The 22,303-nt window shown below is 39.7% G+C and overlaps 1 protein-coding gene across 5 annotated transcripts in view; it reads left to right on the top strand.

Moving 5' to 3' along the window:
- The window catches only part of UNC80 (unc-80 homolog, NALCN channel complex subunit), a 213,369-nt gene that overhangs the window by 50,142 nt on the left and 140,924 nt on the right, over positions 1–22,303 (top strand). For 2 of the 5 annotated variants that reach the window (XM_066278792.1, XM_066278791.1), the window contains exons 14-21: positions 3,196–3,342; positions 5,852–5,999; positions 8,092–8,240; positions 10,380–10,546; positions 11,297–11,395; positions 15,003–15,211; positions 16,577–16,683; positions 18,444–18,540. In XM_066278792.1, coding sequence (XP_066134889.1) covers positions 3,196–3,342; positions 5,852–5,999; positions 8,092–8,240; positions 10,380–10,546; positions 11,297–11,395; positions 15,003–15,211; positions 16,577–16,683; positions 18,444–18,540 — 1,123 coding nt within the window. Of the gene's footprint in view, positions 1–3,195; positions 3,343–5,851; positions 6,000–8,091; positions 8,241–10,379; positions 10,547–11,296; positions 11,396–15,002; positions 15,218–16,576; positions 16,684–18,443; positions 18,541–22,303 lie in introns of all 5 variants that reach the window. The other 3 variants (XM_066278793.1, XM_066278790.1, XM_066278794.1) reach the window with 2 other exon arrangements.

Below are 22,303 nucleotides of genomic sequence, written 5' to 3'. Positions count from 1 at the left end.
ACTAACAGGTATTGAGAGCTTGAAATGTTATTTAATATCTGTCCTGATCTTTGCCTATTGCTTGATATATCTTTCTGAAGGTCGCCTGTGAGAGAAACCTAAATCCTAAGGACATATGAAGCCTATAAAAATATAAACCCAAATAGATATTTTCAAGAAGCTTTTAGAGCTATGGCTTTATTTTAAAGAATCATATAGTAATTTTGAAATATATGTTAACCAATCTTACCCAAGATGACCCTTTCTGAGGCACTGTGGCCTCTGGCTGTGCAGTATGTGTACTACATAGAGGCTCTTTCTTGGCCAAGGAGGTGGGTAATTAAGAACTGAAATCTAGTCCAAGCTTTGCTCACTGAACTATTCACCCAAAGCTGCATCCACTAAGAGGGCTTGCCTCTCCCTGAGTCATCCACCCAGAGGAGTGCTTTTTCTAATTTACACAGACTTGCCCCAAAGGATAGCAGTGCCCAACATCTCGAAATAATAATTAACATTTGTTTTATTATCATTATGTACCTTACATATTTTTATTCATTTAATTCTCACAACTCTATGAGACAGATGTTATTATCATTCCCATTTTGTAAGGGCACAGAGGTGGTTATGTAGCTTCCCCAAGGTTGTGGAGCTAAGATTTCAATCCAACTTGAAACATTCCTGAATTGGTATATATAAATATAAGCATGAATGAATGAATTGACAGATATTGATGTCTATTGAGGAGTTTGAGTCTTCCATTTGCAACCACCTGAGCTATGGAGTGCTCGTAAACAGATGCAGACATGGAGATATGCATGCAGGAGATTTCCTGAGGTGTCTTCTCAGGATCACTACCTGTAAGTTGTTCAAAAAAAAAAAGTAGGGGCCCTGGCCGGTTGGCTCAGCGGTAGAGCGTCGGCCTGGCGTGCGGGGAACCCGAGTTCGATTCCCGGCCAGGGCACATAGGAGAAGCGCCCATTTGCTTCTCTACCCCCCCTCCTTCCTATCTGTCTCTCTCTTCCCCTCCCACAGCCAAGGCTCCATTGGAGCAAGGATGGCCCGGGCGCTGGGGATGGCTCCTTGGCCTCTGCCCCAGGCACTAGAGTGGCTCTGGTCGCGGCAGAGCGACACCCCGGAGGGGCAGAGCGTCGCCCCTGGTGGGCGTGCAGGGTGGATCCCGGTCGGGTGCATGCGGGAGTCTGTCTGACTGTCTCTCCCCATTTCCAGCTTCGGAAAAATACAAAAAAAAAAAAAAAAAGTAGGATGGGATAGAGAGAAAAGCCAAACTGCAGTATAGTTTAATAGAGGCCTCAGGAAGCTTTGGAGCTAGGATAACTCCTTAAAGTAGTCCCCAAGTGAAGTAAGGCATCCTACCTTTATACTCCTCACCCTCTTAATTCCCTTGACCATCCACTGAAAGCAGACTGCTTCCAGGAGAAGAATATAACCTTGGGTGAGCAGCTCTCTCTTTAGTTAAGGGCAGTGCCTAGAGAGAAACTCAACTCAGAGCTGTTAGTCATCAACCCTTCCAGCAGCTCAGAAAATGAATGCTGTAGTTTTCCTAAAAAGAGCATCTCTGGGCTTCAGCACCATAGCTCCTACATGAGCCCGTAGATTAGAAAAGTAAGACGAACTACAAAACAATAGGGGAGGAAGGAGTCTACCACATTATGGCACATGGTGCCTACCTAAATAACCTCCTATTCTTTTCATATCCTACCCACATCTGAGTGTGTGTGTGGCCCCAAAGTTTAACCTGATTATATGATTATAAAAGAGCCCTTCACAATTTACAGGGCATTTTTTGTCTATTATTTAATTTGTTCTACACCATTAATTAGTGAAGTAGGAAGAGAAGCTATTAGGATCCTCAATTCATAGGTCAGAAAACCAAGCCCTGGCCAGTTGGCTCAGCGGTAGAGCATCGGCCTAGCGTGCGGAGGACCCGGGTTCGATTCCTGGCCAGGGCACACAGGAGAAGTGCCCATTTGCTTCTCCACCCCTCCGCCGCGCCTTCCTCTCTGTCTCTCTCTTCCCCTCCCGCAGCCAAGGCTCCATTGGAGCAAAGATGGCCCGGGCGCTGGGGATGGCTCTGTGGCCTCCGCCCCAGGCGCTAGAGTGGCTCTGGTGGCAACATGGCGACACCCAGGATGGGCAGAACATCGCCCCCTGGTGAGCAGAGCATCGCCCCTGGTGGGCGTGCCGGGTGGATCCCGGTCGGGCTCATGCGGGAGTCTGTCTGACTGTCTCTCCCTGTTTCCAGCTTCAGAAAATTGCAAAAAAAAAAAAAAAAAAGAAAGAAAGAAAACCAGAGCACATAGAGATGAGTTGATTTATCTAATGTGATATGCAATTAAGGAACAGGACATGGAATCTGGAGTCCATGGTGTATATGCTAACAACAGCAGGATGTAGCTAGAAGGACTGAGGAAGATTGAAACCTTCTGAAGTAATGGCACACCCACGCTGGGATCTCCGTTGTTCTTTAGCTACAGCTTCCTTATGCTTCTCTGGGAATCATTCAAGGAAATTTTTCTTTCTGGAAGATATGCTTTCCATTAACAACAAGGATTAAATGGGGCAAAAGAAAGGATGATAGTTCTCATCATCCATGCAGGAATGCTTCCTACTTAGCTTCAAAAGAAAATTCAAACTTAATGTTCACATATTTCTTTATATTCTCACTTTCTTTGTATATGAGTATTACAATGTAATGAAAGCATAAAATTTTCAAAAAAATATTTTAAAATGAAAGAAATGGCCATTTGATATCTAAGTTCCAGACTTTGATCAGTGCCAGAAATTTAGTGCCAATAATTCTTGCTTGGTGGTACTATCAGCAGCCTTCCAATGAGGGTAGCTTCTGGGAAAATCTATTTGGCTTCGTCCCTGGGAGTCCCCATTGTCTCTCTCTAGCTGTTTTTCTGATAATCTGTCAAGGATACAAAAGCAGATCTTTTAATAAAGAAGTCTGTGTTCATATCCTTTAGCCTTTGAGAATATACAAGGCACATCTTTCTTTTCAATCAATCGTGTTTTAGGTTTTAGAAAAATTAGCTTGCTTGTTGAGCCCTTGACAATTCTGTCTCCCAAATTGTGGGTGCTCACTATAAAACCAATTAACTTGGTTTAATCATAAAATAAAATCTGAGTAGCAAAAGGACCTTAGTGACTAAGTAAACAGACTTCTCTTTCTTTCTTGTTCATGGGCACTAGGATGAAAGTACACCTGTCAGCAACCATAGGCTTGCTCTAACCATGCTCATCAAAATAGTGAAGTCTTTGGGATGTGCCTATGGTTGCGGAGAAGGACACCGAGGGCTCTCTGGAGATCGTCTGAGACACCAGGTATTCCGAGAGAATGTAAGAGAATTAAAGTAGATTCCATTTCCTCTCCCTCGTCCTTCCCTTCAATTTAAGAATGAGTCCTTTGACAATGAGGGTCAGTGTTCCCTAAAAAATGTTGTGCATTTCATAAGGGTAATAAATACTGTCTTGGGTGGGAGTATTCCCACAAGATATCTCAAGACATCTAAAACCCAGGGCCAAAAAAGTTTAATTGGAAAAACACTTCTGCCTCCTGCCTAGGGCAGGCCAACTCCCAGTTGGAGAAAGGGTATATAATTGGAATGTGTGAACTGGAGTTTGAAAAAACATTGATGACTATATTTAACAAGCTTCTAATAGTCTGTGACAAATGACTTTTTAATCACCTGCCTGGGTACTATAGAAGCATATTTTATATTAAAGAAAGGAGTCCAAGTATAGGACTCAATTTGTTTGTTCTGATATAGATATGGGAAATGGCCCTTATTGGGACAAAACAGGACTGTGATAGTAACCAGTCATGTTCTGGCTGCTTTGTTTGAGAATGAACCTTGACTTCTAACTGTTTGAGATTATGTCCCTCTGAACTGTGTGAAACTTGAAACTCTGTGCGTGGGCTTGCAAAGCATAATTCTGGGATGGAACGTGGTCTCATGCCAGCTCATTTTCGTTGGCCTCGGCTGGTACTACTTTTCTCGTCGCACTTGAGCAACAACCCATCTCTATAACAAGTCCGAACTGGGACCATTGCCGTATAAAGTACATTTGAATTGAAATCCTAAGAAAATATTTGCCTAAAAAAAATAAAGGTTTGATGCAAATTTGAGTCCATGAAACCATTTGGCATATCTTGGCAGAGTTTTAGGATCATGTCAAAATCTAATGCCAGCCTGCTTTTTTCTTGGTATTAGGTTTTGTTGTGCAATGTTCACACAGTATTAGCATGTTGTATTTTTTTCTTAACCCATCATCTGCCTATCTATCCATTTATACATATTCTTTCTTTTCTTCTGTAATGTTGTACATATTAATTTATTATATGTATTGGGGGTTATATTTCATAGTAATTAACTTCTAAATTATGAAACTTGAAAACTTTGACTAAGATACAGATTTGGAGGCCGAAATTAAATCAAAGTAAAAATAAGGCAATAACGAACTGGCATTGCCCCCATCTTCGCACATGTGTGTAGGATTTTTTAACTCTATACAGTATGAATAAATGCCTTCAAGGTTGAAACCACATCACTCATCATACAGAAAGCCAATTCCATGAAATGAACACTAAAGTATGATGTGCCATGCTTTGTAGTTGGAAGTATAAACTGGCTCTGACACCAGAACCAGTCTTTTTAGACTTGGAGAAATTAGAGCTAGTTGGATCAGAAGCCACTGGAGAGGCTTTTGTTACTTCTGAGGTTGCCATACTTTCCTCTCCAAGGGTGTTTCCTATCAGGATGTCCAGACAGTTGTCTACTTGCCTTTCAGTTCAGCCTCCATTATCTTGGAGCCCAGTTTAATATTCACTATGGAGATTATATGGACTTATCCATGCTCAGTAAACATGTTGTCCATTCTTCAAGAAATGTAAATTTGGGAAGTTTTTCCTGGGAATGTGTAAATCATGAAGCTAAGTATTTCTATATTTCTGACACACTGAATTTTCAGAAGATACTTAACTTTTAAAATGTTAAGACTATTTATTACCTTTACCAGATGAAGTCCTCTACATTTTTTTAAAAAGAAACAGAAAAATATTGTAATGATATTCATCAAAATGCCAAACAATTACAGCCTGTGCCTCATAAAATAATCTAATCATTAGTTGGTACTCCTAAATTATTGAAAGGGATGATTTCACCTGTAGCAGTTTTATATCTCTTGGAGAAGTTTAGAATATTCATTCAGAATCAAAATAATGTTCTGATTCTTCCTTGAACTTCTCATTGAACACATTCAGATATTTTAACAACCTCTATAAAATAGGTTTGACACTATGCCTTTTTTGGTGTATTGTATAGAGAAAATAGGATAATTTGTAGTTTGTGCCTTCTAACCTGGTATTTTAAAGTGCTTTGTTACTGCAATGAACAGCTTCACAAATCGTTTATGGAATGATAATTAAATACTTATTCACGCAGAACATATTTTATCTAAGTGCTTTGCAACCTTCATTTTATAGCAAGTAACACTTATTTTTTAAGAAAAAAACTTCTTGAAATAAAACTTCTGATTTCCTAATGTTCTAGAATCTAGTAAAGGAAGAATTAAAAAACAAAAAACAAACAAACAAAACCCACGTTAATCCACCTGACATTTTAGCTTTGGGTTTTTCTAGAGCAGGCCTTCTCAAAGCAGCCCTTGGACTGCTCAGCCTGTCTCTGTCCACTTCTCATGCAGACAAGAGGGGCTGGTAAGGCTGGCCAGTGCCCACCAGCAGAAATGGATAGAAGCCTTTGTCTTCAAAGGCTTCTGTCTCGGGCTAATGGTATCCTCAGCTTAAGCTGGTACCTGTGACTTTTTCACTTTTCTTCCTTCATTTCAGGCCCAGAACTGCCTCACTAAGCTGTACAAGCTAGATAAGATGAAGTTCCGACAAACCATGAGGGACTATGTGAACAAGGACTCCCTCAATAATGTAGTGGACTTCTTGCATGCTTTGCTAGGATTTTGTATGGAGCCGGTCACTGACAGTAAGTAAAGCGGAACCAAGTTCTAGGAGGAATCACTGTGAGGTGAAGCAGGTAGCATTTCAGAGGCACACTAAACTTGTGGGGAAGAATGTAGAGGAAGAGATGTATGTGTGTGTGTGGAATAGTGTATAAATGAGAGAAGCTTGTACATTGTCTTTGATGACATATTCTTGAGCCTTTCTGAAAACCACTCACCTCAGCAAATGGGAATTTGGTAAAACTCTGGCACCCTCACCGTAAGCCCCTCAACTCTTCCTCTACCATTCCCCTCTCTCGTATGATGTCTTGTGGTGTGACCACTAGGACAAAGATCAAAGAACAAAGGAATATATTCATAGATACTCATGTGAAATGAATTCCTGTTATGTGCTAGCCACAGAGATTTATTTTTCACAAAATAAAACAGGCAAGAAAAAAAAAATATATAAACATAGTAGTAACAGAATTGTGATACACACATATATACAAACATATATACTGATTTTAAAAAACAGACAAAATGAATCTATAAACAGGCTCAAAATATTTTATTTATATTTTAGCTTTATGGCTTAAGAAAACTCCAGTATAGAGACCTTGGTTAGGGGAGACTAGTGAACACCAACTGTGTCCATAATACACCAAACACCTTCCTTGCCCTTTTAATGCAAATGCAGTCCTGGAATAAAAGTGATGTGTGAAGCCTGAGTCGAGGAAAATATACATTTTAATTAGAGCTTGGGAAGAAACAACTTCTTAGTATAGGCTTTTATTATTTATATAATGCATGTATAATAGTAGTTGATTATCATGAAGATATATTTGATGGATTTAGAAGCAGTTTTCGATTTATATCTCAGGCTTTACTGTTTGCTTATCGTGTTAAAAAGAAAATTGCTCCTCTGTAGAACCCCTGGAATAATGTATGCTATCAAGCACAATGTGCTTTTAAACCAAGCACATTGCAAACTAAAAGAAAAATCAATAAAATAAGTTAGAATTATGGTTGAGACTACAAGAGAAGTTTTGATTGCAAACTATTTTTCTTTATTTTTTTAAGTTATTGGAGAGAGAAACTATAAGCATAGACTAAACCATTTTTTTCTAATGTAAAATTTAGAGATAGTCTTTGGCCAGTTGACACAGATAGTAAGAGGTTAATAACAAACTGTGTTACTTCAAGGTGATGAATTCCTCCTGGGATCCTTGAGAAATGGAAGTGGCTCACAGTGAATGAGCCAGCCAGATACAGGTTCCTATCTAATCAGTTCTGGAGCTACACATGCCCTGCCTCTACAGTCCACCATCCACAGATAGCTCACAAGCCATGGAGAATCTTCTGGCAAGCCCCAGAATACCTGACATGTCCTGTAAAAAAGGTCCATAGATACCCGAAAACCTCAAGCAAAGTGCTACAGAGTGATGGCCTAATTTCCTTGGCATTTCCCATGTGAATGAATTAGAAAGAGGTTGCCTTGAGAAGGTTGTAGGTTTTCCTTCTCTTTAAACTCAAAAAGTCTCTGGAAGCAAGAAGCTGCTGGAATTCTTTTGCAGCTCTTGGCAGGACTCTTTTTTTCCCCTTTGTTTCCAGTGACTGCGTGAATTCCTCTCCCGGGACCCTCCTGGTCACTTCCCTTCCCCTGCCCCACTCACCTGGTTGGCCTCACCTCATTTCACTTCAGTTAGACCTAACAATTTCCAATGAGAGCTAGGACTCCTCGCCGTCAACAAGACTCAATCAAATAAATGTGTTCCCCAATGAGGGACCCTTTAGTAAATTTTTTAAGTGATTGCCAATTTAAAAACTACTCTAGGTCAAAAAGTCTTTCTTATGGTCAACAGTCGATTCTCTCTTTTTTGCTAAAGGTTATCAATTACAGCAGTCCTCAAAGTGATGGAATATGTCACAGTAGACTCAGAAGGAGACTTTGACGTGTTTGTCTCCAAGTCCGTGGAAAGGTTATGAAACCAGGGGTATCTTTAGTCCTCTGTTTCTGTATTCCGAACACAGAATTCATTAATTCCTGGGTGCCAACTACTTCTTTACCCCTTTAAACCGCGTAGCCTGCCTGATGGGTGGAAACTGCCTTTAATCCGTGCCTTTGCATTCCAGACAAAGCTGGTTTCGGAAATAACTTCGCCACAGTGGACAACAAATCCACAGCCCAAAGCGTGGAAGGCATTATTGTCAGTGCCATGTTTAAGTCCCTCATCACGCGCTGCGCTTCGACCACACATGAATTGCACAGCCCCGAGAATCTGGTGAGAAGCTCACTTCTTTCCCCCACAGCAGTTCTCCTCCCCTGCCCAGAGGGACGTTCTCATGCCGTGGCCATGAGAAAGAGAAGTCAAAGACTGAATGTCTGCACATACAGGTTAACTATTTTTCCGGTGTTACCAGCAGCTCACAATGGAGCCTCAGCAACACATTTCTACCTCCTTGTTACTCATTATCCTGCCTGCAAATGGACGTCTCTCCCTCTCTGTCTCAGAGGTTCTGTGGTGGCTGGTGTTGCAAAGTACTTTGAGCCCATCAGAGAAAAGGTGCTGGGCGACAGCATGTGAGCTCATGAAATATTAAAGAACGCTACACCGAGCATCTTTAGAAACCATAATTACTTTAAAAATTAATGCAAATGTGCTGCTGAAATTGTTATGTTTTTAATGGAAGGCTGTAATCTTGTAGCTGCTCTTTGTAGGTGACTGAGTTAAGTAAACCACTGAAACCACAAGTAGGGAGAGCCAGACTGTAAAAGGTTAATGCTAATTGCTACCAAGGAGATTGTGGTTTGGGATACTGAAATGTACATTAGGGCTGACTAATGTGAAGGAAAGAGAATTCAAGTCTGTGGTAATAGCCTCTCTCTCATCAATTTGTTAGATGTTATGACAACTATGCAGAAATCAGCCATTGACACATATGCACGCTATCTGATAAAGCAAGGAAATAATTTTAAGCTATTCTGAACAATTAAAACCATTCACTTATCTTGAGACAAACAGAATAGAACCCCAAGCCAAAGGGAATTTAATGTGGCTGATTGTCAAAGCTATCCCAGCAAGGTTTTCAGAGCCTGAGAATAAATGGACATCATCCATGTGTTTCATTTAGTCAAAGAAAGAAGCAATTTGACAAGTTAATTATATATATATATATATATGAGTTCTTATAAATCTTAGTGTGCAAACTCATGTATAGAAGAAATACTGTATTCCTTAATTTTCTTTAAGTTGTCTTCAGTTGGACTTTGAAGCCCTCTTTCACCAGAATGAAGGGAAGTTGAATCTCAGTCATTCTCAGGTGTCCCCACTTCACAGAGTGGTGCAAGTCTTAGGTAAGACGTAGGGCCTGGGGCGGCTCCCTGGGTTTCCATCATCAGTTCACACCTGCTACTTCACATACTACTTCCTGCTTCAGTGCTTCGGTCTGGGCACTCTGGGGAACCCTTGCTCTTCGGGGCCTTGCCCCTCCCATGACAGAGTGCCACAGAGCAGAGTGAAGGCACAGGGCCCTGCTGCCCACAGGGCTAAGAGGACATTCTCTCCAGGTTTTCTTAGCGGCTCTTTTTTTTCTGCTTTTCTAAAGATCATGGCCATAGTTGTCCCAGTGATCTTAGGCTTTGAAACCCAAAGTTATCAAAGTTAAGTGTTTTATAGACTTCTGTCTTCTGCTTTGCCATGAATCTTTTCTAATACTAAAAATACAATAACTGCTTTCTTAAAGAAGGATGAGAGAGGGGAAAATGCTGAGTGTAAAGCTTAGTATCATTCCCCAGAAAGTCCTGCATATATTTTAAAATATTGAATCACCAACATATTGGTTTTAATAGCCCTGCATCATCTTAAGTTAGTCAAGTTCATATTCAGATGGGCTGCAGCATAATGTTATGTGTTAAATCTCTCCAACATAATGCATCGTCCTTGAATATCAGGCTCTGTCAGAAGTGTCTCGAAGATGTAGCAATTTTATCACAAGGATGCAGAAAATTTAGAGAAGCTGAACAGTGAATGATCTCTAGTATAAACAAAATTCTGATTGCATTTTTTTGCAGGCATTTCTTCCGAAGTCACAATTAAGAGAGAAAAATTAAAGCTTGGGAATCCAGTGGTTAAAAGTGTAAATTGATGTCTTTCTAATGATACAGTCAGCCAACTTTCTGAATATGAAGCATGGTAACCATTCATTTTACACGAGAGTAACAGGCAAAGTTCTTGGCAATGTAGCCATTAAGTACAATGGAGATACGGCATACCATCCGTTTCCTCACAAGAAATTGCCTTTCCTTTATGATTACAGTGCTCCCCTAAGCCTAAAGAATTACCTTTGCTCCTTTCTCCCTCTGAAAACTGTACAATCACACAACTATCTTTCCCCACACTTTCCTTCTTGCTTCCAAATAGGGGCTGTATTGTGACATCCGTCAGCTGGTCCAGTTTATTAAAGAAGCTCATGGGAATGTCTTCAGGAGAGTAGCCCTCAGCGCTTTGCTTGACAGTGCCGAGAAGTTAGCACCAGGGAAAAAGGTGGAGGAGAACGAGCCAGAATCTAAGCCTGCAGGCAGTAAAAGGTTGGAAGCTTGAGCTCTCTGAATATTAGTCTTTGCTTGTGTTGGAAGAATATAAGCATCTATTGCACTGTCCATGTGGTGCCCTGAACAATGTGCCAGTCCAGTGAAGGGATGGTGGAACTATCTTGCATAGATGGCTTTGCTGGTGGTGGTCTAGCTGCAGCTCAGAAAAGGAGTGAGTTTACCATCAAATAGGTCCTGTCTTTGTATGAATCAGATCTCAGTTGATCCGAAACTTTCATGCACTTGAATTTCACTTCATAGCTCTTAATAATATGATAAAATTTTATCTGTATTTTTATTTCTTCTATAGATAAATTAAATTTTTTGTTCAGAAAGGAAAAGTAATTACTGATGTCATATCATCCTGTTCAGTAAGTAATATATTTACCATGGCAAAAGACAGATGCTGAGCAGTGCCCTGTTTGTTTTTATTTCTAATAAACATAAATTTATTGTACACCTATTGTATAAGAAATGCCATTTACAAAGATTAAAGGAAACTCTTTAGCTTAAAATCCTGCTTGCAGTTTATAATTCTTTAGCAATAATGATGGTATTCTTAGGCAATAAGATTAGTTACGTCATGAGTCAAAGGGTAGGGTGTTAATTCCATGCCAACATAGATTGTGGTGACATGGGGTTTGCAAGCCATCTTGGTTGTCTATAGCAGAGTGCTAAGCAGTATATGAAATATGAAGCAGTGGTGTCCTGCTCTGTCGTGATTGGTGGAATGCATGATTTAATTAGATCAGAAGCCGGAAGTGTTGTGGAGAAAGGCCCAGTGTCCTCGGCACCGGAGGAATGTCGCAGCTTCATGTCTGGTCGACCCTCACAGACTCCAGAGCAGTAAGTAAGATTGGTTTTGTGTCCATTGCAGTGAAATGAACACTTTGCAGAGGAAGAAATTTTATTTTCCAAACCGCTGATTGTTTTTCGTTCTTTTGAGCTTTGCCTTGCTTCTACCCTTTACTTTTCATTCCTAAAGCCACCAATCTGTGTGGGTTCAGATCACAAATAACCAACCCAGTGCCTACAGGAAGCCTCTGGTATCAGCTTATCTCCAGTTTACATAATGGCAAAATCCAAAGCATCTTGAAATAAGTATCCCTCAGAAAAGGTGAGGATAACTGTAGATACCATATAAACAGCCTAGGCTCATTTACATTCATTCTTCTTTTGAGGACTACTTACATAAGTGGCATGATCAATATTTAAAATATTGACATCAAAAAAAAAATTGACATCATTTTAGGCACATCATTTTACTCCCCAGAACCTTGATTTAGTAAGAAACGATTAGTTTTCCAGAAATTCTGCAGGTGTTGTAGCCTTTATGGAATCTTCTTTCCATAGTCAAGGCTATTACAGTCATCAAAAAGGACCTTGGTAATAATCCACAACAAGCAAACAAAATCTTTGAAGAACTAAATGCCCTTATGGTTCATGTAGCCCTTCAAAAACTTTAGAGACTGCCCCTAAATGAGTAGAGAAAAATGTGAAGAAGGTAAATCAACTCTATAGGTCCAGAGACCATGTACATATTTGCTTATGATTATAGCCCTAATGCCCAGACGGGGCTTGGCCCATGGTAAACACTTACTATATAGTGAATGAATGAATGAATTACAATCAATGTTTCATTGGGAGGCTACTTTGCTTTTGTTGTTGTTGTTGTTTTTTTTTTTTACAGAGACAGAGAGAGTCAGAGAGAGGGATAGATAGGCACAAACAGGAACGGAGAGAGATGAGAAGCATCAATTAATCAGTTTTTTGTTGTGACGCCTTAGTTGTTCATTGATTGCATTCTCATATGTGCCTTGACCATGGGCCTTCAGCAGACCAAGTAACCCCTTGCTTGAGTAGCGACCTTGGGTCCAAGCTGGTGAGCTTTGCTCAAACCAGATGAGCCCATGCTCAAGCTGGCGACCTCGGGGTCTCAAACCTGAGTCCTCTGGATCCCAGTCCAATGCTCTATCTACTGCGCCACTGCCTGGTCAGGCATTATTTTTTATAACCTTTTTAAATTTTCGGTTTCACTTTTTCCTTTTAGGAAGTTTTCAAGGACTTGGTAAAAATCCAAACATAAACACTAAGAAAAAAATAATTAATGTGAAAGGCATAGTTCTATCTGAATAATCATAAGACTAGTTAAAAGTCCTTACACACAGACTCTGTCCTAAATACCAGGACTTTTCCCCAAAATAACACTAGTAGCTATTGAACAAATCTGGTAAGGATGACCTAATAGTAAATTGGATTTAAAAAGATAAAGCCATTAAACTTCATGGGTAATTTGGTTTTCTAGACTGCAAAATATTCTCTTTCTTCAATATTCTGTACAAACCACCTGATTTCTCAGTATTTAGCACCTGTCGGTTCTTTTTCCTTGAATAAAAATATATGCTTTCATTTGCCTCTACATAAAAATTTCCACTTGAAGGGATGTCATAGAATGTCAAATGTAACTTTTCCCTGATCTGAGTGGGTCCAGGAGATAAGCAGGCCAAATGCCTTCTGTTTAGCATTGGAGACAGGTAGGGGGATGAACCTGGCTCCTCCTTTTCTTTTTGTCTCTCTTCCCCATCCCTCCTCCCCTTCTTACCCTTCTCTTATCCTTCTCCCTACTTAAATAAAAGTCGCATTAGCTAATATTAAAAGCAGCTTTATGTGCTTGTTTCTCTGAAATTCATTATTGATACACACATTGAATAAAGCTGATGAAGCATTTTCCTGAGAAAGCTGATAAATTACAGCCTCTTTGAATGTTTTCCCACTCAGACCATATAGTAGCATACTCATTATTGTGTCTGATATTCCCGACTTGTAAGAAATGCTTCACGCACAGTGATCATCTTATGAAAATAACTGAGTAGTCAAGTTCAAAAACACTGATTTAAATTCACACCCTATTTGATAAACAGAATACCCTGGTTTAAAATAAGAATAAAAGGTATTTAGTTCTCTGATAAGATTTTGAGAGACAAAATCTGGATCCCCATATAAGTATTTCTAGAAAGTGATTGCTTTATACAGTACAGTCAAATTTTGGCTAGATTCCTGATTCAAATCTTGTAAGCCTAGAATCCCATAAACAAATTTTATCATGTTCCTAGAGTATTTTCTATAATATATATTTTCTTTCCAAATTACTAAACTAATATATGTTGCTCAAATTGATGAATGTAGAAAACACAGAAAAGCATAGAGAAAAATAGTTTTAAAACCAGAATGACATCAACTGGAGATAATTATTGTAAACTTTTGGTATGTTTTGTTGGGTATAATTTTTTAGCATATATACACATAAACACACATGCTTACATATGCATCTTTTTTTTTTATCAATTTGGTGTCCTGTTTAATTCATTTGATCACTGCCTTTTAACTTTACAATATACCATCAACATTTCCTATGTCAGTAGTCTTCCAAAATAGAATTTTAATGGCTACAGAGCATGCCATTATATGGAAGTTCCGTAATTTATCTAAGTGTATCCTTAGAGTCAAATATTTAGATTGTTTACAATTTTTCAGTGTTGATCAATGATACCTCAGGAAACATTTGACCTTCTTGTATGTTAGCATTTTGTTCCATCATTTCCTTGGAAGTGAAACCTTTTTGTCATGGGTGTAGATATAGGCTTTGGATAACCACATTACCTTCCAGAAGGTTTAATCATGCTATCTCATTGCTGGCAGTCTGATAGTAACCACTGCTGATGAATGAAAATAGGGACCTCATTTCAACTATCTTTTTTTTCATTCCTAGTGAGATTAAAGTCTGCATACTATTGTCACTTGTTTTGTTTGTTTGTTTGTTTTTTCTTTTGTAGAATGCCCTACTCATAAATCTCTTTGGAGATGCTCCCATTTGTCTGACTGTGTTGGACTAATATTTTGACTTTTAAACCTTAGTTAAGTTTCTTTGACTAAAGAAAGCTAAATAATTAGGCACTATGAAAATAGATTTGTGAACAATTGTGGGATGAAGCATCCTCTGGGTGTGGTGATTGCATTTCACTTATTCAAGTATTTTTTGTGAGCTTTTTTAATGTCAACGATTATACTCCGCTGGAGTAGGGGTGGGAAGTAAGGCGCAGCACGGCACACACCTTGGGGAACTTCAAAATGCAGTAGAAACAGAACATTGTACGTGCTTCTGCTATTATGACCCCAGTTGCAGATGAGTACCTGCAATAATATTTAGGTTTTTTTATTAAGGTTGAAAAATATTAGTTCCATTTGATAGCTGAGGAATGATTGTTTTCAAGAAGAGCTCAGAGAGTCAAACTTGTTCTTTCTCCTTGCACTTTCCCACGCTTTCCGAATCGCAGTCTTCCATTGATAAATCCTGCACAAGTTGCCTAAGTGCCATTGGCATTTGGTTGAAAGAAATGTAAGAGAACTTCCTAAGTGTGTTAGATATTTAACTCTTGCCTCTTCTTGCTTTCAGTGATGAGCAAATGCAGGGGGGCAACCTGGGGCGCAAAGATTTTTGGCGCAAGATGTTCAAATCCCAGAGCGCAGCAAGTGACACCAGCAGCCAGTCTGAGCAGGACACTTCGGAATGCACCACCGCGCATTCAGGGACCACCTCGGACCGGCGCGCCCGGTCACGGTCCCGTAGAATTTCCCTTCGGAAGAAGCTTAAACTCCCTATAGGTAAAAGTATGTCTGTATTTACTTATGGGTTCATTTATTCCCTGCCATACCCTCAAATAAACTCATAATCCAAACAGAGCAATGTATGGTGTGATGGAGAAAAGGAGAACCTTCAAGTCCAGGGCCGAGGCTGAGTACATTCATTCACTTATTCATTCTTTTTTTAGCAGATATTTCCCAAACTCCTACTGTGTGCTTGTACACAATACAAAAATTATATTAGGCTTCAGGGATTAAATGATGAGCAAAGCCTGACCAGGCAGTGGCGCAGTGGATAGAGCGTCCGACTGGGATGCGGAGGACCCCGGTTCGAGACCCTGAGGTCACCAGCTTGAGTACAGGCTCATCTGGTTTGAGCAAAGCCAAGGACGGTGACTTGAGCAAGGGGTTACCCAGTCTGCTGAAGGCCCACGGTCAAGGCACATATGAGAAAGCAATCAATGAACAACTAAGGTATCTCAACGAAAAAAAAAAAAGATGAGCAAAATTACACAGTTCCTGATTTTGCTGAACTTGCAATCTGGTAGGGGTGACAGTCACTGAAGCAGATAATCACACTCTTAAGTATAGTTGCAAACTATGGATTTTATAAAGGAAACATGCACAGTATATAAATGCATGCAACACCAAAACCTGACCTAAATGAGGAGGGGGTCATTAGAGAAGGCTTCATGGAGGAAGTTACACTGAGATCTGCAGTATAAAGGGAAGGAGGAAGGAGAGCATTCCAGGTGGCAGTAATAAAATGTGCAAAAATATTAGGAGGGAAGGAAATGGAGGAACTGAGACAAGGAGAAGAGAGTTTGCAGAACTCTGCAGGAGTGATGGGCCAGAGCATGCAGGTCAGGTTGCCTATTTATCGTATAGTCTTGCATAGCCCATGTGGGATGCTGAAGAGGAGTAACATAAGAAGGTCAATTTCTTCTAAAAGGTCATAATGGAAAAGACTGAAGGGAGCCTGAAGGAATAAGAGAGATTGTGATCCAGGTATATGGAATGGTAGCTTGGATTGGGTGGTGACCATGTAGACAGAGAGAAGTGGCCAGATTTGAGAGGTACTTTCAGGAAAAAATCAATAGGACTTACTCGGAGATGAGAAAGTTGTCCAGGAGAATGGGATGTATTATGGTTTTATTCACCTAAGGGGGTTAGGTTCTTTTTGTCCTGATCTTCCTTGGTCATGTAACTTATAGTCTCACACTGAACATTTAGACTCAAAGCATGTACATAGAAAACAATTTCTTTTCATGTCTATTTACATTAAGCCATGTAACTTTCATCACTTTTTGGGTTCATCCTGGCATTTCTGTTTCATTCATTTGGGAGAAAATGCTATAATGGTCTAATTTTAAATATATATAAAAGGAAACTGGCTGAAGCGGTCCTCCCTCTCGGGCCTGGCGGACGGCGTGGAGGACCTCCTGGACATCAGCTCCGTGGACCGCCTGTCTTTCATCAGGCAAAGTTCCAAGGTAAACAGGACAGTACTTATGTGATGTTGGGGAATGTTGGGAGCGCTGATTTTAAAATGTCAGGGCTGAGAAATGCTAAACACTTGGTGGGGCCAAAGAGAGTTGAAGAAATTCTCTTCAGGTTGAACAAATTTAGGAAATGTAGACGAGCAATGAAAGCTAAGATATCTTAGTTGTAGTCCTGCATAAAGAAAAGTATGACAGAAATTTTTATATAAAATTATACTTCAGATATAGGTGTATATATGGTTGTGTTACTTCGCGTCTATTTCTAGCTTTTAACACACATGTAAAATTTCTGACATCTCAAGTAATTGTATAGTGATTACTTTTACACACATACGCACACACATGCACACACACACACCCCATTTATCCTCCTTCCACTGTGTTTTACATCAGCTGAACCATTCTTCCTGTTGAAAAATATAGCCTGACCTGTGGTGGCAAAGTGGATAAAGCGTTGACCTGAATGCTTACATTGCCGGTTTGAAACCCTGGACTTGCTTGGTCAAGGAACAATGGGAGTTTATGCTTCCTGCTCCTCTTCCCTCTTCATTCTCTGTCTCTCTCTCTTCTCTAAAAATAACAAAAAACAAAACACCAAAAACACTTTAAAAAAAGAAAAACATAAGGAAACTGAGGGTGACTTTTCCCTTTAAGTGCATCTTCATAATACTGGTAAGCAACATCGTAATACATAATTTGGAAAAGTAATGATTCTTAGTGAAATCCATTTCTTATAAGAGTCTTTCTTATGAATTCATGGCTTGATCACTAATTTTTAGCATATGATCAGTCATATTTCTTTATATACAAATCATTTACTTATATTCTTTCTTCTTAATCTTTCACCAAAACCAGGTTTCTTCTATCTGTTTAAAAAATAATATTTTGAAATTATATAAAGACTATAGCAACATTATAAGACATTTGGAAACTATAATTCATCCTTCATGTTCCTTTTGCTAAAAAATTGCTCAAGTGTTTGGGAGTCTGCGAGGCCCATAGCCTCCTTTCTTTCGCTGAAAATTTTGATTACTGCTGGCTTAAGGGCAAAGTCAAGAACACATTTTAATTCTTATAAGAACCCATGTTCTTGCACTTTAATTATACTGGAGTTTATAAACAAAGTTATATTGGTTCTTTCTTAGAGATTTGAAATCGTTGTTCTGCTTTCACTTTGATCTGATTCTATATTTTGGTGTTGTTTGTGAAGGATAAAGGTGGCTTTCTGTTCCTGATTTTGAATTTGGGCCTTATCAAAAATTAAACTCTAGGAATATCTCAATTTTTTACTAAGTTCTTTTTATAGCATCTGAGTATTTTACTTTCATTCTATGAGCAGGATCTTCCTTCAAATTATAGTTATAAGTGGTGACTTTTTTGGCATGTGGGAAAAATACTATACTGACTAACCAGATGTGGAGGTCAGAAAAACTGAAGTAATTTTCATATTCTAAACATATTTTTCAAGGGAAGGGTTAGTATAAACACAGAAGAGCCTGACCTGTGGTGGCGCAGTGGATAAAGCATTCACCTGGAACACTGAGGTCACTGCTTTGAAACCCCAGGCTTGCCCATTTGAGGCACATATGAGAATGAATTAATAATTCCCACTCTTCCCCCAACCATCTTCTCTTTAAAATTCAATAAATGAAAACTTTATTTATAAATAAATACACACACACACACACACACACACACACATACACAAAGAATTGAATGTAGTGAGCTGACTACTCTCCTCTTTTTCTCAGGTCAAGTTTACCAGTGCTGTGAAGCTTTCTGAAGGGGTGCCTGGGAGTGGAATGGAAAACGGAAGAGAGGAAGAGGAGAATTTCTTCAAGCGTCTGGGTGAGTGTTATACCGACTAAGAAATACATCCAGCTTTCATCACACAGAAGAAATATTTGATTAGATAAAGTGTTCCATTTTCTATTTCCATTGATTTTTAAAAATTGAATTTATTGGGATAACATTAGTTAATAAGATTATATAGGTTTCAAGTGTGCATGTCTATGATACATGACATGTATATTGCATGTATGTCCACCACACAAATAAAATCTTCTTCCTTCACCATATATTTGGCCCCCTTTACTCTTTACTACCTCCAACCCCCACCTTTCCCTCTGGTAACCAGCACACTGTTGTCTGTGTCTATGAGTTTCAGTTCATATCCCACAGATGAATGAAATCATATGGTTATTAGCTTTTTCAGACTGCCCCTCTTCTAGGTATCTACACAAAAAATTTGAAAACATTTATTTGCAAAGGTATATGCACCACTATGTTCACTACAGCATTATTCTCAGTAGCCAAGACATGGAAACAGCCTAATTGTCCTTTATATATTATTGAATAAAGAAAATGTGATACATATATACAATGGAATACTAGTCAGCCATAAGAAAAAATGGAATGCTGCCTTTTTGTTGTTTTTGGGTTTTTCTGCAAGAGAGGGAGAGGGATGCGGCACCTTAGTTGTTCATTGATTGCTTTCTCATATGTGCCTTGACTTGGGGGCTCCTGCCAAGCCAGTGACCCTTTGGTCAAGTTAGCAATTTTGGGCTTTAAGCCAGTGACCATGGAGTGATGCCTGTGATCTCATGCTCAAGCTGATGATCCCACGTTCAAACTGGTGAGCCAGCGTTCAAGCCGGCAACCTCAGAATTTTGAACCTGGGTCCTCTGCATCCCAGGCCAAGGCTCTATCCACTGTACTGCTGCCTGGTCAGGATCAATGCTGCCTTTTTATGACAATATGAATGGACCTTGAAACTATCATGCTAAATGAAATAAGTCTGTCAGAAAAATTTAAGAAATGTATTTCACCCATTGAATTCTATTTATTTTTTCTCATTTGTGTGTTGTACTACTATCCTATAGCTTCTCTATTTGTTATCAATTTGTTTTAGCAGACATTTATGAAAGTCCTACTATGTTTCTTATTCCCTAGAAGGCACTGGGTTTACAAAGAAGAGTAAGACAGTTTCTTCTTCTACTACTCTGTCCTTTATTCAAGTCTGAAAGCTTTAAAGAACCTTCAGATATTCTTTTATCCACTCACCTATGTATTTTGGTATTCTGCACATTATATTTTGACAGGTGGCCATACACCCTCTGAACACTTCCACTGAGGGAGCATTTATTACTTTACAAAGCAATCCATTCCAGAACTAGACAGCTTTCTTTAATTGTTAGAAAGTCTGTCCTGCCTGCCCAGGTGGTGGCGCAGTGGATAGAGGGTCAGACTGGGACACAGAGGACCCAGGTTCGAAACTCTGAGGTCACTGGCTTGAGCACATGCACACCAGTTTGAGTGTGGGGTCACTGGCTTGAGCGTGGGATCATAGACATGACCCCATGGTTGCTGGCTTGACCCCAAAGGTCACTGGCTTGAAGCTCAAAGTCATGGTCACTGGCTTGAGCCCAAGGTCCCTGGCTTGAGCAAGGGGTCACTAGCTCTACTGTTGCCCCCCCACACAAGGCACATATGAGAAAGCAGTCAATGAACAACTAAGGAGTCGCAACAAAGAATTGATGCTTCTCATCTCTCTCCCTTCCTGTCTGTCTGCCCCTATCTGTCCCTCTCTCTGTCTCTCTCTCTCTGTCTCTGTCACATATATACACACACAAAGAAAGTCTTTCCTTACATTCTTTTTTTTTTTTTCATTTTTTCATTTTTCTGAAGCTGGAAACAGGGAGAGACAGTCAGACAGACTCCCGCATGCACCCGACCGGGATCCACCCGGCACGCCCACCAGGGGCGACACTCTGCCCACCAGGGGGCGATGCTCTGCCCATCCTGGGCGTCGCCATATTGCGACCAGAGCCACTCTAGCGCCTGAGGCAGAGGCCACAGAGCCATCCCCAGCGCCCGGGCCATCTCTGCTCCAATGGAGCCTTGGCTGCGGGAGGGGAAGAGAGAGACAGAGAGGAAAGCGCGGCGGAGGGGTGGAGAAGCAAATGGGCGCTTCTCCTGTGTGCCCTGGCCGGGAATCGAACCAGGGTCCTCCGCACGCTAGGCCGATGCTCTACCGCTGAGCCAACCGGCCAGGGCTTTCCTTACATTCTGATAACATACATATGCATAAATTTGGTTCACTGGTCCTACTTATGACATCTGTAGACACACACACACACACACAGAGATGTATAATGCTAGTTTCACCTATTTTCCATTTCATGTTCTCTCTTTTCATCTCATTTCTGTTGTTTAAACATCACTGATTTCTTTTGTTTTCCTTACATGCAATAGTTTCTAGATCCATCATCATCCTGATTGTGTGTTTTTCTATTTCCTATGTATTCTACCTAGATGATGTGCTTTACAAAGTGTGTAGAATCAGAAGGAATGTGACACACCGTATTTGACTTTAATCAGTGTTATAGATATGGAACTATTAAGATCCAGGGATTTACATCAAGTGTATGCATACAACTTAAGATTGCATTATCTATTTTTACATCACATAGCTGGTTTGTATTAAATTTTGAAATAACTTTTGCTAATTCTCCTTGACATGAATTAGTATCATTCTTTACTTTGATATAGCAATTATTAATTGTTCATCTCAAAATAAATAACATTTTTGTTTCATTGACTTGGTGATGATTAAGTCAGTTGCCCAAAGGAAATTAAGGGATAAAACCCAAACCAAGTTGAATTATGAATCTTTTTTAACAATTGTGCTATAAAGGTCCATGCAAAGACATACACATTTTCCTATTTTTACCCAGATTGTTAATATTCTTATTGTACAGAGTAAATACAAAGGCATAACTTCTAGAACACTTCTGGTTGACTTTTATTAAATAAAAAGTTGTGGTTAGAGTTTTTCAGGCAACCATGTACTCAATTCATTAGCAATCAGCACTTTTCTACCTCATTACAAAACATCATCAGACTTTTTAAAAAAATCTTCCCTGATATTATAATTCTATCAAAAAAAGATGTAGCTTAGTTGAATGTGATGTATTCTTCATGAAATTACAGTGACTTCTATGGTTACTTCTGTTTTTGTTTTTAAATATTCTTACCTATCTAATTATCTTTTATAGAATTTGAGTAGGGCATGAATCAAACTTATTAGTCTGTGGTCTCAAGAATCTTTCATACAGTCAAGACCTTTGTTATTTTTAGTTCTTTTGCCCTCTTTCTTTTCCTTGCAACATTTTAGAGAAGATACTTCTAGTGTTCAGAACCATCAGAATTATAAAGAGATTTTTGAGATGGTTTTTAAGGATGAAGTATGGAGCTAATATGTCTTCTTTAGTTTTGTGCTGTGCTCGCTGGATGTCATTTGACTAGTGTTGTGATCACGTATCTTTTTTTTGTGTGTGCACTGGAGTATACTGTATTTCCCCATGTATAAGACATACCCTTTTTCAAAAAATTTGGGGGTTTTACCCGGGTTCGATTCCCGGCCAGGGCACACAGGAGAAGCGCCCATTTGCTTCTCCACCCCTCCGCCGCGCTTTCCTCTCTGTCTCTCTCTTCCCCTCCCGCAGCCAAGGCTCCATTGGAGCAAAGATGGCCCGGGCGCTGGGGATGGCTCTGTGGCCTCTTCCTCAGGCGCTGGAGTGGCTCTGGTCGCAACATGGCGATGCCCAGG

The sequence above is a fragment of the Saccopteryx bilineata genome, chromosome 5 (genome assembly GCF_036850765.1).
Source record: "Saccopteryx bilineata isolate mSacBil1 chromosome 5, mSacBil1_pri_phased_curated, whole genome shotgun sequence".
NCBI classification, from domain to species: domain Eukaryota; kingdom Metazoa; phylum Chordata; class Mammalia; order Chiroptera; family Emballonuridae; genus Saccopteryx; species Saccopteryx bilineata.
Note: the sequence above shows the minus strand (reverse complement) of the source record. Positions and strands in the feature narration are given on the sequence as shown.